The 15,907-nt window shown below is 43.3% G+C and overlaps 1 protein-coding gene across 4 annotated transcripts in view; it reads left to right on the forward strand.

Annotated features, from left to right (window-relative positions):
• MERTK (MER proto-oncogene, tyrosine kinase) overlaps positions 1-15,907 on the forward strand; it is a 54,174-nt gene that overhangs the window by 26,069 nt on the left and 12,198 nt on the right. The window contains exons 8-13 of one of the 4 annotated variants that reach the window (XM_083432994.1): positions 431-582; positions 5,188-5,338; positions 7,341-7,497; positions 11,267-11,352; positions 12,502-12,597; positions 13,487-13,567. In XM_083432994.1, the coding sequence (XP_083289120.1) occupies positions 431-582; positions 5,188-5,338; positions 7,341-7,497; positions 11,267-11,352; positions 12,502-12,597; positions 13,487-13,567 (723 nt within the window). Of the gene's footprint in view, positions 1-430; positions 583-5,184; positions 5,339-7,340; positions 7,498-11,266; positions 11,353-12,501; positions 12,598-13,486; positions 13,568-15,907 lie in introns of all 4 variants that reach the window. The other 3 variants (XM_083432993.1, XM_083432995.1, XM_083432996.1) reach the window with 3 other exon arrangements.

Consider the following 15,907-nt stretch of genomic DNA (forward strand, 5'->3'; position numbering starts at 1 on the left):
TATTATTATTATTATTATTATTATTATTATTACCACTGTACTGTCAATTAGGATAGCGGCTGCTGCATGGGAATGTAGTTGTGTGAATGTTGTGGGCGCCTATTGGACAGCGCCAGTGACATCACTGATGATGAGCAACGCACCCACCTACCCTGCTCTCGTATCTGTGCCATTTTCCAAGCAGATGGGTATTCACTTTCTGTGCCACTCAAGCAGTGCATGTAGCCCTTAAAAAAAATAATTAAGAGTGGAAGACACTAGCAAGCCCTACATACCCTGTGCCTATCTTGTGATCTACATACATTTGTTTTTGTCTTGTTCTTTGAATGCTGTATGCTCCCACCCCAACAATTCTGCAGCTTGCATCTTCCCAAAGTCAACAAAATGGGGAAATGACCAGCCTTCTGTTTTTCCACTGTGTGTTTTTCAGCTCCCTCTGCTCCGCCTGGGAATGTCACGCTCTCCGTCAATGAGTCCAGCTCTTCTGTGATCGTCACGTGGATAAAGCCTCCCTCTGCACAGATGAACGGTGAACTTCAAGGCTACAGCATCTCTCATGTGTGGCAGAATTCAGAGGTGTTTGTAAGTATTGAAACAATGCCTTCATTCACATGTCACCCTAAACAATGGTTAATGATAGCCAAGGTTTTTAGACCAACAGGAAACCTTGGTTTGCCAAGCATATTTGAGTTGTATTTTATAAACCATAGAGAAGCAGTAAGGCTGGGCCCAATGATCAACTATGGTTTGCTAAACTATGGTTTATAAACTATGGGTTAGTGTTACATGCAAACCAGGCCAGTGAACAACCCAGGTTCCTCTTGACCAGAGCTTTTAGAGTTATTTTGAACACTAATTAAGGGAAATGCAGGTACTGATGTATCGCACAAATGCAACTAAGGCAGAGTGGGTGAATTTGCTCAGGGAAAGGGATGTTCCCTCTGCAAATGGCCCCAGATATTTAGCAGCAGTTAAGAGATTGAGGTGGCAGTCCTACACCCACTTATCTCATGGTTAGTCCTGCTGAACTCAGTAAGAATGTATTTCTAAGTAGACATGCACAGGATTGCACCGTGAGGCTCTTAAGTCTGCACTGCTCCAGACTTGGCATTCATCCTATATCCCTGGCTTTATGAATGAGTGAAGAAGAGTTGGCCCTAAAATCTTCAGCTGCTTGTAGCTTAAAAGGATGTTTGGGAAGACCCTGCGGTCTAATACAGTGGTGCCTCGCAAGACAAAAATAATCCATTCCGCGAGTCTCTTCGTTTTGCGGTTTTTTCGTCTTGCGAAGCAAGCCCATTAGCGGATTAGCGCTAGTAGCGCAATTAGCAGTTTAAGGGCTATTAACGGCTATTAAAGGCTTAAGGGATTAGCGGATTAGCTGCTAAAAGGCTATTAGCAGCTTAGCGCTTTAGAAAAAGGGGTTGGGGAGCGGAAAAAAACCTCAAGAATCGCAAGACATTTTCGTCTTGCGAAGCAAGCGCATAGAGAAATTCGTCCTGCGAAGCACCTCTGAAAACGGAAAACCCTTTCGTCTTGCGGGTTTTCCGTCTTGCGAGGCATTCGTCTTGTGGGGCACCACTGTACTTTGAAGCCTTTTGTGTTTGCTTATGAGAGCATTGCAAAAAGCCTGTTGAACTTCGAGACCTTGTCGAGTGGGGAGTCTTACTCACAGCAAGCCTCACTCATCCCTCCCAGCCTCTGAGCAGGTAGAGAACGGCAGTGAAGTCCCCACTTTTATCTGAAATGTGTCGGCCTACATCAGAAAAATTGTGGCACCACATAGCTACAAGTCCCATGAGAAAGGAAAAAAGAAAACAAGAAGTTTATACTTGTGATAGAAGCATGATCCAAAACAGATCCTGATTCCTAGTTTAGGTTTCCACTGAGTTGATTTTATTTATATTAGATTGGCTTTTTGAGTCCAAAGTTTGAGGTATTGAAAAGAAACTGCACCACGGCTCACCAAAATCCTATGCATGCTCACGCTGAAGTAAGCACTGTTGTATTCATTGGGGCTTGTGCTCATGTCAGTGTGCAAATGTTTTCGTTGTTTTCAAATCTCTCATGGAAGGGGGGAATGTGATTCATGCTTGTTTTCTGTACGACTTGAGTTTTCTGTTCCCTTTTTAATGTTTTTGGGATCTGGAAATCAGAGGGCTCAAACCCACTGAAATCAGCAAAGTGATAATATGGTCTTGTGACTAGTCTAGGGTGGAGACGCAAACTCATCAACTTGTCTTAACTAAAGGTCACTTACTTCATCCTCAGAGAAGGAAGGCATAAATCTAAGCATCTTCCCTCCCTAGAAAAACGCGGGATGCCAAAACTTTTAATATCTAGGCAGTTCACATTCTGCATGTGCCTGCAGCTTCTGAGATGTAATAAAACACACTCCATTGTTTGCTCTTGAACATTCCTGAGTACGACAGAAAATCATTTGTTAGGCTGTAAGTTCTTAATGAAGCCCTTTCAAAAGACAAGTGGCTTCTAGGAACAGGACGGATTTATTATGCAGCAGAAGTTGCTTAGGCAAGAGTTTAATACGCTTGTAAGATGGTGCAAGGGACGCGGGTGGCACTGTGGGTTAAACCACAGAGCCTAGGGCTTGCCGATCAGAAGGTCGGCGGTTCGAATCAGAAGGTCGGCAGTTCGAAGGTCGGCTTGCCGATCAGAAGGTCGGCGGTTCGAATCCCTGCAATGGGTTGCTCAGTCCCTGCTCCTGCCCACCTAGCAGTTCGAAAGCACGTCAAAGTGCAAGTAGATAAAGTGCAAGGAAGCTCTGGGGTTGTGGCGCTCATCTTGCTTTACTGGCTGAGGGAGCCGGCGTACAGCTTCCGGGTCATGTGGCCAGCATGACTAAGCCGCTTCTGGCAAACCAGAGCAGCGCACGGAAACGCCATTTACCTTCCTGCTGGAGCGGTACCTATTTATCTACTTGCACTTTGACGTGCTTTCGAACTGCTAGGTTGGCAGGAGCAGGGACCGAGCAACGGGAGCTCACACCATCGCGGGGATTCGAACCACCTACCTTCTGATTGGCAAGTCCTAGGCTCTGTGGTTTAACCCACAGCACCAGTAGCTTAGGGCCTCATCAAACCTAAATCTGGCCCTGCTCCAGATAAACCACGAGCTGTAAACCAAGAACAAACCTTGGCTATATAAAGGGGTACATAAACAGATTTGACTTGTGACCCTTCATCACCACCCTTTGCTCCATGTTAACCAGTATCCAATCCCTCCTTTGTTAAAGCTTCCCAATTTTGGGGTGGTGTGTGTGCCAGTCGGTCTATTAACGATCAGCTGAGAGCCTTAATCGTTTCATAATTTTGCCTAGTTCCTGTTTACGCAGACCTTTGATACAGCCTTATTCAGTTGAAGCTGTACTACCGTAACACATTGCCCTACAAAGACACTGAGCATTACATGCCAGCCTGCCAGCTGGACTGTGAGTCACAGAAGAAGTTATTTTGTGTGTGTTTTGGTTTTCAGTATCGGTTCAGCAGGAAGCAGGACCTGCCGTTCTTTCAGCTGTTCAGCTGACTCACTAGATGTCCAGGAAATAACAGGGAATTGACGGGAAAGGGAATCTCTTGTGTCAAATCAGATATGCTAGCATTCTTGGAGGGATATCTGGCTGGGATGCCGCTGCGTCACTTAAGCTTATTAAAACAATTTGCTTTGCTCCTGCGTAAAGGTGCTTTAGCTGTAAGTGCCCAAATGCCCATTTCGTCTCTGGAGGAATTCTAGCTACAAGCGTGGCATCTAAGATCAAAACGGCGCCTTGCCTGTCTGCTGAATTCCCATGTACACAAACAAATATCACAAGTGTTAAGAGAATGCCTAGTTGTCAGAATTAATATTTTCCTTAAAGGCAGTGCTGCTTTAAACACAGGTAATTTCCAGGCCATTAGTAAGCGTTCAAGAATATCTTCAGGTTGCAGTCCTGTGCTTGTTTACTTAGAAATAAGTCTCATTTTTGTTAATTGGGCTTATTCTCAAGCAAGTGGACATAAGATTGCACTCTGATGCTCTGTGTCAAATATTCATGGGCAAACATGTGAGATGAGGTTGGCTTTGGGTTCCCAAGATACCTGAAGCCCAGTTATTTTGCCTGTTCTCTGTTCCTTGTATAGCAACTGGTTTTGCCCCATTTGTTTATCTTCAAAGTGGCACTTTTTATGTGTTTAATTATATTTATTGATCCTTGTCCAAAGATATACAAAAGTTCATATCCAATACAAAGTATCCTTTCATAATACACTGAAATAAAAGAGATGTTTCATCTTAAAAGGAACGGAGGTGGAAAGAAGAAGAAAAGAGAAAAAAGGGGGGGAAAGGAGGAAGGAAGAGCGAAAGGAGAGAGAGATGGAAAAAAGAATAAAGAAAGATAAAAAGACTCCCGGTTCTTTGTCCTGCAGCTAAATATCATATTCACTCATTAACTTCCAACCACTCTATCTTCCGTAAACCAATATTTTTTCAGTCTTCAAATCCAGATATTCCAAGTTCATTGTCTCGTTCACACAAAAAATCCATAAAAGGTTTACAATCCTTAATCAATGTCAGTAATGGTTTTTCTCTAATTAAACACATTAACTTGGTGGTTTAAGTGGTACTTCTTGCTGGGAACATTCCTGTGGCTTTGCAAATTGAGAAAGGAGTGGGAAAAGGCTGAGCACAGAGAGAAAGCAATGAATTTTACAAACCGTTCCCATCCTCGGCTTTCTGATAGCACTCCAGTTTGGGGAGTTTTTTGTTCGTCTGTACCCCCCTCTTGATTATTTGGCTCTGCCTGTAAGGAGGACAGGTTTGCAATGACGGGGCTTGAGGGTCCACAGCTGGAAGCTTGTAGAACTAGGTAAAATTTATGTTGAATTTTGACTCTGGCAGTAAGAGCGTTTACAAAGAAATGCTGGCCAGAGCTACCATCCAGTACTTGGAGTGCTATCTTCACGGAAACTGTGGCTCTCCATGAATCAATAGCTGTTCTCTTGACATGAGCGCTGCCTGTTTACGTTCAGCAAACAAGCATGAAATCTGATCTGGAAATCTGTTGGATGGGGATAAATGTTGGCTTTTCAGCTAATTATCTAGTCTAATGGGAGGAAATGGGTCTACGAAGGGGAAAGTCTTTCCCCATTAATTCCTCTGCGTTTTAAAGAACCTCTCCCCCCTTTGCAGCAGAATCTCTCTTTGCGTACCGGTAAAGATTCCAGTGCCGTTCACATTCCAATCGTGGCCATCAATGCAACCTGCATGGTGCGAGTCGCTGCCATTACAAATGGCGGAGTGGGGCCATTCAGTGATCCAGTGGCAGTTTTTATTCCAGGAAATGGTAAGTTGGACTAATGTAGCGCGATAATGAGCTAAGGGACACTTGCAGCCTGGCTGTTTCTTCAGGTGGAATTCAGTGGCCAACCTAGATGGCTTTAAAAAGAGGATTGGGCGAATGGACAAAGCATAAGGCTATTAGCCACAATAGCTGTTCTCTGCCTCCACAGTCAGAGGCAGTGATGCTTCTGAATGTCCGTTGCTGGGTACCACAGGTGGGGAGAGTTTTCTTGTGCTTGGGCCCTGCTTGAGGGTTTCTCACAGGTTGGCCACTGTGAGACCAGGATGCTGGCCTAGACGGGCCATTGGTCTGATCCAGCAAGCTCATCTTTATGTTCTTATCATAATCTGGCAAATTCAAGGCGGGAGACAACTTTGTTTGTTGTTGTTAAAAAAAAATACAGTTTTCAAGTTTATACATTTCACTAATTTTATACATTTCCTTAATTTTCCAATCATTTTGACATTTCAAAACTTGACTTCCTTCCCCCTGTTTCTGCAGCTCCTTAAATTTATTTTTTATATCTTCTGCATATCCAAATTAACCTAATTAGCTCATTTATCCATCTTCTTTAAATATATACTCTTATAAAACTGCAGGTTATCACAATAATCCTGCCAATGTTTTTATCAGGTTACAGTTTACCTGTAAACATTCAATAAACCATTTCCATTCTTTTATGAAAAGTTTGTTATCTTGATTTCTTATTCTTCTGGTAAGTTTCGCCGTTTCTGCATATTCCATAAGTTTTTGTATCCATTCTTCCTTTGCTGGGACTTCTGCTTCTTTCCTTTTTGGGGCAATTAACATTCTTGCCACTGTGGCGTGAGATAGCTTTTGAATGACATAATGTTCCTCTGCATCCTTGCAAACAAATCAGGGCGCATGCCGTGTAAATACTCTACTATGATTTTGTGATTGAACTGAGAGATGGATATTGCAATATAAGTAAAGGTAAAGGGACCCCTGACCATTAGGTCCAGTCGTGGCCGACTCTGGGGTTGCGGCGCTCATCTCGCTTTACTGGCTGAGGGAGCCGGCGTACAGCTTCCGGGTCATGTGGCCAGCATGACTAAGCCACTTCTGGCGAACCAGAGCAGCGCACGGAAACGCCATTTACCTTCCCGCCGGAGTGGTACCTATTTATCTACTTGCACTTTGATGTTCTTTTGAACTGCTAGGTTGGCAGGAGCAGGGACCGAGCAACGGGAGCTCACCCCGTCGCGGGGATTCGAACCACTGACCTTCTGATCAGCAAGTCCTAGGCTCTGTGGTTTAACCCACAGCGCCACCCGCGTCCCTGTATTGCAATATAGTTGCATCTTGAACCTTCAGTAGGGGCCAGTTTGGAACAGGCAAATCTAGTGAAGCCATCCACCTGCACCTACTCTGAACATATTTGAAATCTTCTTGTGACTCTCCCTCATAAGCAACTCCCCAGGTCCCCAAACTGTATTTTTCTTCTTCTTTGGTGATCACTCATAGCCGAGTAAGGTTGTCTTCCATAAACACGGTCTTAACAGTGAGTCTGTAACTGACTGTGGAGGCCAATTCTGGATCCACACGTCCTTCCACAGTGGGGACATAGGTTTCCAGATGGCAGTTGATCATGGTGAGGGTTTGCCAAGCGTGCCTTCCTCTTAGCTTGTTTCTCCCTTGCGTCCTGAGTTCGAGTGTCTTCAAAGCCCATGACACCTTTGGTAAAGGCTGTTCTCCAACTGGAGCGCTCGCAGGCCAGTGTTTCCCAGTTGTCGGTGTTTATACTATCTTTTTAAAGATTTGCCTTGAGTCTTTGAACCTCTTTTGTTTACCACTGGCATTACACTTTCCATTTTTAAGTTGGGAATAGAGTAGTTCCTTTGGAAGACGATCATCAGGCATCCGCACAACATGACCAGTCCATCAAAGTTGATGTTGAAGAATCATCGCTGTAACACTCCCCAGGTCCCCAAACTGTATGAAGATCTCCACTCCCTTTTCTCTGTAACGCGTCTTATTGTCTTAGGTTTCGTATCTACTGCCTCTTCTTCAACTCCAGCATCAAAAAGCACACATTCACTGACGATAGTCCTCGGGTTTATATGTGGAGTTGTCGTCGTCGGGTTAATCCTGTATGCGTCTGTGATCATCAGGAAAAAGTTCACAGAAGAGACCAAGTTTGGGTAAGTACACACACAAAAAGACAAAATTATAATCATTTTAAGCTTGGGAGCTGGTTTCTAGGGGCCCATTCACCCCTTTAGCCGAAATTCATTGATTGGGCGATGCAAAAATTCACTAGGTTTCAGGAGCAATCTTCCATAAAGCTGGCATTAACGTCCACCTTTGAGCCACAAAAACCTCCATGCATCTAGGATAGTCACAATCCCCTGTGATGAAAGCTACCTTCTAAAGTCTATATTAAGCAGGATAATTGAATAGAAGTCAGTGTGGTTGGCTAGTTAAGTGCTGAACTCCCAGGCTCAGCCCAAGACTTAAGTATGTTAGGCTGAAATGGTATGCATGTTTGCATGTCAGTAAGAGCCATTGAGCACAGTGGGGCTTACTTCTGAGTAAAACTACAGAGGTTTGTAGGACTGACTCCCCAGCAAGAATGCACAGGATGGCAGCCTTAACCATCCGTTTAATTTCCTCCTGCTGAAACAAAATTGGATTTAAATAAACTGGATTTTAGCTCCATGATGCCCCAGTGAGCAGTAAGAAAGGACACAGAGCCCAAATTCATGTAATGAGCAGATTTGGATAATAGAGGCTCTGTAACCTTTTTGTGAAGCATGATTCAGTTGAGCATGTGATTGTGAACAGTTTTCTGACTGCTAAAGGTTTTAATTGTCTTGGATATTTTTACAAAAAACAACAATAACACACAGTCAAGTTTCTCTGAACTTAAGGCCACTCTAATCTGCACCCTGTGCCTTAGGTCCCCTTTTGGTCATTCTAAAATTGGGAGGAATCAGGAATCAGAGGAATTGGGAGGAATCACAGGAATCAGATTTATTTTAGGGGGGCAGCCCTCTAGAAATAGAGCAGGTTGTGCTTTGCAACTGTGAATCCTGTTTACAACACACACCTCTTCTGATCCTTAGTCACTTTTAACATGGGAGGCTGTTGTTTTATCCAAGGATTGTTTTCTTGCATCAACAAAGGCCCATTGTAATCCTAGCTCACAAAACTCCTTCCCTTGTGACCTTATACGACGAAGTTCCAAACAGATCAGCTCTTGGCCTTTTCTCGTAAGACCTTTTGAAATGAGCAGCTGTTCTGAGTGGGCCAGAGAGAGAGAGAAGTGTATTCCTAATGTGCCTCTGAAAACCGGGCTGTGGCGAAGCCTTGATGCAGAATAATAATGCCCTAATTGGTGATTGTGTACATGTTTCTGCACATCTGTTCAAGAAGGACAAGGTGTGCTTCCCACCCCCACAAACCTACACAGATCTAACTTTTAAAAGATTGAACCCTGGAGAATCACAGCGAACAAGTCGCTGTGACATTTGTTTAAAGGGGTGTGGAACTTTTTTCAGGCAGAAAAAAATGGTTTTTCATTCTTATCTGGGCAACATGCACACTCTGTCCTCTCTAGGCATTGCCAGTGTTTAGGACCCGTTCCAGAAGTATATGAAGCAGGGCTGGTGAGGGGTGTATGGCTATTAAAAGAGATGGAGAGGCGAACTTCTTACAGGAGCAGTGTGACAGCTGCCGCCACCTCCCTCTGCTTTCCAAGGCTTTAAGGCATTTCCTCCTTGCCAGCTCTCTGGCAAAAATGTCTTTAGACAGCAGAGTGTAGGGAGGTCAGGTCACTCCCTTCCCCATGCACTCCTTTAGTGTAGAAAGCTACCCTCCCACCACCTCTTCCTATCCATATATTTAAGAAACAGATACACATCTGGTCTGCCCTTTAGCAAGTTATACTTGTAGTGCAGTGGCAAATTCAGAAGTGCAGTGTCGCTTCATGACACAGACCCTTCAAGTCAAGAGTAAAGGTAAAGGTAAAGTCCAGTTGTGAACGACTCCGGGGTTGCGGCGCTCATCTCGCTCTATGGGCCGAGGGAGCTGATGTTTGTCCACAGACAGTTTTTCCTGGTCATGTGGCCAGCATGACTAAGCTGCTTCTGGTGAAACCAGAGCAGTGCACGGAAACACTGTTTACCTTCCTGCTGGAGTGGTACCTATTTATCTACTTGCACTGCGTGCTTTCGAACTGCTAGGTTGGCAGGAGCTGGGACAGAGCAACGGGAGCTCATCTGTCACGGGGATTTGAACCACCAACCTTTCGATCGGCAAGCCCAAGCGGCACAGTGGTTTAACCCACAGCGCCATCCGCGTCCCATAAGACAACAGTATAATCCTGCAATTATGCATTTAGAGATGCATTGCAGCTATCAGCGCAGATCTCTACACACTGCCCTTCACGCGGACAATTTGGCGCTCCAATGTCTTCTTTTGGCATAATGCAAGTTGTGTTTTGCTTGAGGTTTGACTGCACACAACGGAACGTGCACATCATTCTGTAGAAACTGGAGCACCTTATGTTTTCGGTGTCCCTAAATGCTTCGCTTTGGAGCATACAGAATAACTCTTCCTTGGTGTTCTCCCTTCTCCAGAATGACCCTAAGAGCCACTCCTCAATAGCTGACTCCCCTCCTTTTACTTTCCTCCTTTCACTCTAAGTGAGAAGACTTCTTAGCAGTGGGTAAAAAGTCTCCCTTTCCCTGCTGATTGGGTGGCTCTAAGTTGCTGGAGACAGGGAGGTTGCTGTGACCCCGCTGCAGAAATGTTAACAGGGCTTCAATTCCTCAGACGCCTCTGAGCTACACCAGCTTTCAGTAAAGACACTTGTTGAGTTTAGCTTTAAAGTAAACTTATTGCATTCTTTGCAAAACTCCCAATAGCTTAGTACATTTGAGTGATGCTGTTCCAAGTTGCTCAGTTCCCAAGCTCCATCACATCACCAAAACCACAGCTTTTTGGAGGGCACTATGGGTGATTTGAGCTTGGATATTGTGAAATGTTGGTCTTTTGTGTTCTGTTGTGCTGATCTGGGGTATTAGAGGAAGTAAGGAAACTGAAATTTTGCATTGGCTGGGTACATGGATGGCACAGATGACTATCTTAGTTTTGTTTAGATGGAACTTCCCTCTTGGGATGAATATTGTTGTTGTTGTTGTTGTTGTTGTTGTAAATGTCTCTTGCAGCCTTCCTCCCAAAGGTGCACAGAGTAACAAACAGCAAAGCAGTAAAACAATATAATTTGAAATAAAATATAAACATATTTCAAAGACTAAAAGCTCTGAACATTTAAAAACAATAAGAATAGCCACTTGGGGGGGGGAGGGGCATGATTTCAGAAAAAGGTAAACCTTTTATTGTGTGCTTTGTCCCTCTTCTATGATTCTTACTCCTTTTCTTTCTTTCTTTCTTTCTTTTTCTATGCATGTTAATTGCTTTCAGGTTAATCGCTTTGGCCTTCCCAGCTCAGAAGGTCTTGGTTTCTCTTTGAGAAACTTGGAACTGCGAGCCAGGAAGGGAAAACACAACAGTGTACGGAAGTGAAAGTTTATAGGGTTTTACATTGTTATTCATAAGAGCGTGGTTATAGGAATAGGAAATGAATAATCCACATAGCTTTCCCCCCCTGCCCCAAAATAGCTGAGTGACTCAGCATTCTTTCATAGTCAAGTTTAATTCAGGAGTTTATTCGAGATAAAGTAATGGAACCGAGTGTATCGGTCAAGCCATTCAAAGGAAAAACATGAGAATAGTGATGTTTCTTATTGTTTTTACTTCATTGTGAGCCCAACACCTGTCTGTGACAACCCCCAGGCCTCGTTCTGCAGCTGTGAATCCCATGCTTTCCAGAGAATTCAGGCTGAGGGGAATACTGTTACGGCGCCGTGACAATGTTATGCTTTCTGTCCACCCACCCGCTCTTAGGTACGCCTTCAGCAGTGATGAGTCAGAACTGGCTGTAAATTACAGAGCAAAGAAGTCCTACGGCCGCAGAGCTGTTGAATTGACACGTAAGTTTTAGATGTGTCACTACAGCTGCTTAATGTTTTGTTTCTTTATTTTTTAAAAAAAGCAGTACAGTGGTACCTCGGGTTACATACGCTTCAAGTTACATACGCTTCAGGTTACAGACTCCGCTAACCCAGAAATAGTACCTTGGGTTAAGAACTTTGCTTCAGGAGGAGAACAGAAATCGTGCTCTGGCGGTGCGGTGGCAGCAGGAGGTCCCATTAGCTAAAGTGGTGCTTCAGGTTAAGAACAGTTTCAGCTTAAGAACGGACCTCCGGAATGCATTAAGTACTTAACCCGAGGTACCACTGTAATGCATTTGGTGGATCAAAATGATTTATCTGAGGTGGAGGCACAGAGGGTGGCAATGACAGGGCCTTTCCAGTGGTGGCTCCTCACTTGTGAAGGACCCCTAGAGAGATCTCCCCAGCACCATCATTAGTATCCTTTTGTTGTCAAGTAAAACGTATGCCTTCTCCCAGGCGTTTGGCGGTTGATGGTGCTTATTGATGGAGAGATATATATATACATTGCTGCTGTCTGCCTTATGGATTTTTTGTATGGATTTTATCTACGTTATGCTAGATGCTCTTAAAGTTTTGTAAGTCACTTGCTGATACTCTACTTTTCTTTTTTGGTAAGGAAGAGAAAATCCCCCTCTCAAGGGTCAGTAAGTCACTAGATTATTTACCCCTGCTCTGAAGTAGAATAGTCAAGGAAAAGCTGTTCTACGTAACTTTGCAGCTTAGTGATGACCAAGCTAAAGTTAAAGCAGGGGTCAGCAAACTTTTTCAGCGGGGGGCCAGTCCACTGTCCCTCAGACTTTGTGGGGGGCCGGACTATATTTTTTTTTGGGGGGGTGAACGAATTCCTATGCCCCACAAATAGCCCAGAGATGCATTTTAAATAAAAAGACACATTCTACTCATGTAAAAACACGCTGCTTCCCTGACCGTCCGGTGGCCGGATTTAGGAGGTGATTGGGCCGGATCCGGCCGCCGGGCCTTAGTTTGCCTACCCATGAGTTAAAGCATAAAAGAGGCCACTCGCTTCCTTGGGTGCCAGCAGGTGTCCTCTGGTTGTCTTAGGCTTTTGAATAAAATTGCATGCCATCTCCTTTCCCCCAACTCATCAGAAGGCCTCTCTTGCAGTGGGCAGCCTTGGTGTGAGTGAAGAGCTACAGGAGAAACTCCAGGATGTTGTGATTGTTAGGACCAACCTGGCTCTGGGGAAGATCTTGGGAGAAGGTAAGAATGGCAAACCCTAAGTGAGTCCTTCTGCTCCCCAGACTGGCAGGAGAAAGCTCCTGCTTGCCCTCTGCTGGGCAAGGTGAAATCTAGCTCCCTTAACATCTACAAGACCAGACTTGCTCCCTGGGAAAACATCAAAGGGTTGAAGCACACTTAACTCACAGGAAAGGCTACATCGTCATCATCATCATCATTATTATTAAATTCATTATCATCATTTCATTACATTTCATTACATTTCATTACATTTCATTACTTCATTTCATTTCATTATTTTAAAAAAGTTTTTATTTCTACTTTTCAAGTTTATACATTTCAATAGTTTTACAATCAATTTAATATTTCAAAGTTTGACATCCTTCCTTCCCCCTCTTTCTGCGGTTCCTTAAATTTATTTTTTAATATCTTCCGTATATCCAAATTCATTTAATCTCCTCATTTAATTATCTACTTTAAATATATACTCTTGTGAAACTGCAGGTTATTACAATAATCCTGCCAATGTTTTTTATCTGTTTGCAATTTATCTGTAAATATTCAATAAACCATTTCCATTCTTTCATTAAAAAGTTTGTTATCTTGATTTCTTATTCTTCCAGTAAGTTTCTGCATATTTCTGCCGTTTCTGCATATTCCATGTTTTTGTATCCATTCTTCCTTTGCTGAGACTTCTACTTCTTTCCACTTTTTTCATTTCTTTTCATTTCTGTATTGCTTCATATTTTTAATTTTAAAATCTCAAAGCGGTGTGCAACATATATTTAAAACATCAAATGAAACCATCCAGAATGAAACATTCCTTAAGAAAGCCCAATAAAGCTAATGACTGATTTCTAAGTGCTGGACAGATATAAATGCAAGGTGTTTTTTCCCCTTCTTCATTTAGGGGAGTTTGGATCAGTCATGGAAGGGAATCTCAGCAATCCTGATGGAACTACCCAGAAAGTAGCTGTGAAAACTATGAAGTGTAAGTACCAGCAGATCTGGTAGGCCTAGAGATGTTTTGGTTTTTTTATAAGAAACATTCAGATGCCCCTAGGTGTGTTGCCAGCAGGGCCGGATTTAGGATTGATGAGGCCCTAAGCTACTGAAGGTAATGGGGCCCTTTATATGTCCACCTGTCCTTTCTCAACAACAAATTGTCACTGTTTTTTGTGTTGAATATATGCTATATGGTAATTTATGGGCCTGTTGTTTTAGTTGTTTAGTCGTGTCCGACTCTTATTGACCCCATGGACCAGAGCACACCAGGCATTCCTGTCTTCCACTGCCTCCCGCAGCTTGGTCAAACTCATGCTGGTAGCTTCGACAACACTGTCCAACCATCTCGTCCTCTGTCATCCCCTTCTCCTTGTGCCCTCAATCTTTCCCAACATCAGGGTCTTTTCCAGGGAGTCTTCTCTTCTCATGAGGTGGCCAAAGTACTGGAGCCTCAGCTTCACGATCTGTCCTTCCAGTGAGCACTCAGGGCTGATTTCCTTCAGAATGGATAGGTTTGATCTTCTTGCAGTCCATGGGACTCTCAAGAGTCTCTCCAGCACCATAATTCAAAAGCATAAATTCTTCGGCGATCAAATTTATGGGCCTAATAGGTATCTAAAGCCATTTGCACATAACAAAATATGTATTTTATCAAAGTAATTGTTGAACTGAAATACAATTAAGAAGAAGTATATTAATAGTGAAATACAGGCAGGGCCTATTACTTACATCACAGGAGCCTACACAACACAAAACACTGTTGCTGTATGTAGGTTTTATTTTATTTGTTTTTTATCTTATATTTTGGGAATGTACATCCAGGTTTTTTTCCTTTAAATTTTTTGGGGGGCCCTAAGAGAGTGGAGCCCTAAGCTATAGCTTGTTTAGCTTATACATAAATCCGGCAACGGTTGCGAGGGAGTTTTGACAGTACTGTGGAGCTCCTCTACAAGAGAAAATGATAGAAAATCCTTCTAGATTTAGAAGTCCAGGAAGTATCTCTTGGCCTACATATCTCAGCACAGAAGACATAACACTGGGTAAAATTATTACAAGCAGTAATCTATAAGCAAAGTTTTCTTCTCTGTGTGCGTGTTCCCAAGACGTGTAAAGTTACAGCGCAGAAAATGCGTTAGGAAAAGCTGTTTGGATAGAAAAGAGATGAAGCTGAAATGGAGGCCAGAGCACAAAGGACATTGTCTTTGTTCCCCAACATCCCAGAAACCTTTTCCTGCACACACGGATTGGTTCCTTTTAAACCTCCCCCTTGCTCACAACTAAACTGTATTGGTACACAGAAGGTGATGAGATGAACACTTGGCAGAAACAGTTTTCCATTGTTCTTAGGGAGTCTTGTGAAGGTCACTCACAGCTGCGAACAAATTGTGTATCTTTTCCACCCTGGTACATGGTTTCAGCTTGACTAAAGCCTTGCCAAGCCTTCTGTTCCCATGTTCCAGCATGGGATACAGGCAGACAAAAACATTTCTGCCTTTAGGACAGGCCTTTGGATCTGCTTAAACCGTGAACCAGAGTTCTCTTGACAAAAGTTTGCTTCCCTCCCAACCCCACAATTCCTGGTGTGATTGCCTCCATCAAATACACATACATGCCCTCAAAAATGAGCTCTGCTTTGAGAATGGGAGCCCAGAGAGTTACTAGAAAACTGGGCTTTTCCTGCCCTAGAGTTTTTGGAACAATGGGGATGGCTAGGGCCAGTTCTGAGGGCAAATCTCTCTTCCATTCTGATACTTCCTCCGAATCAATTGTCCTCATTCCCCCAAAAGAAGGAGAGTTGGAAGCTGAGGCAGTCACACATTTCTGGTTTTGGGAATCCAAAATCATAGAATAAATTTGCAACAGAATCTGATTATATTGGTGTTATCTTAAAAATATATATAATCCTGTAAGGATCAAAGTTAGAGTTTTGATGCTTGGGAGATCTGGATCCCTATTTAGCCACAGAGTGAAAGGGTTGCTTTCTGAACACAGAAAATCTTTATTGAAATATTCAGCCAAACTATCTAGTTGTGCCAAAAAAAATGTTGCTTAGGTAACAACTCTGGTCTGGATATATGGTGACCTTTCAATAAACTCAAAGTGTGTGTGAGGGGGGGGAGTCTGTTTTGTAATTTCCAGCCAGGCAGCCTCTTCCTTTCATAGTTAAACTGGCAAATGCTGGAAAAAATGTATATATTAGGGCAATGCCTTGTTTTTGCCCTCTGTTGTTCACTGTGAAATCCTTTGGCCATATAAAATAAATTTAATGGACTAATTGCCACAGGCCAAGGAATATTTACATTTAAAAAAAAATGGGGAAGGGGGT

This window comes from Podarcis tiliguerta, assembly GCF_965153285.1.
Source record: "Podarcis tiliguerta genome assembly, chromosome: 3".
In the NCBI taxonomy this organism is placed as follows: Eukaryota; Metazoa; Chordata; class Lepidosauria; order Squamata; family Lacertidae; genus Podarcis; species Podarcis tiliguerta.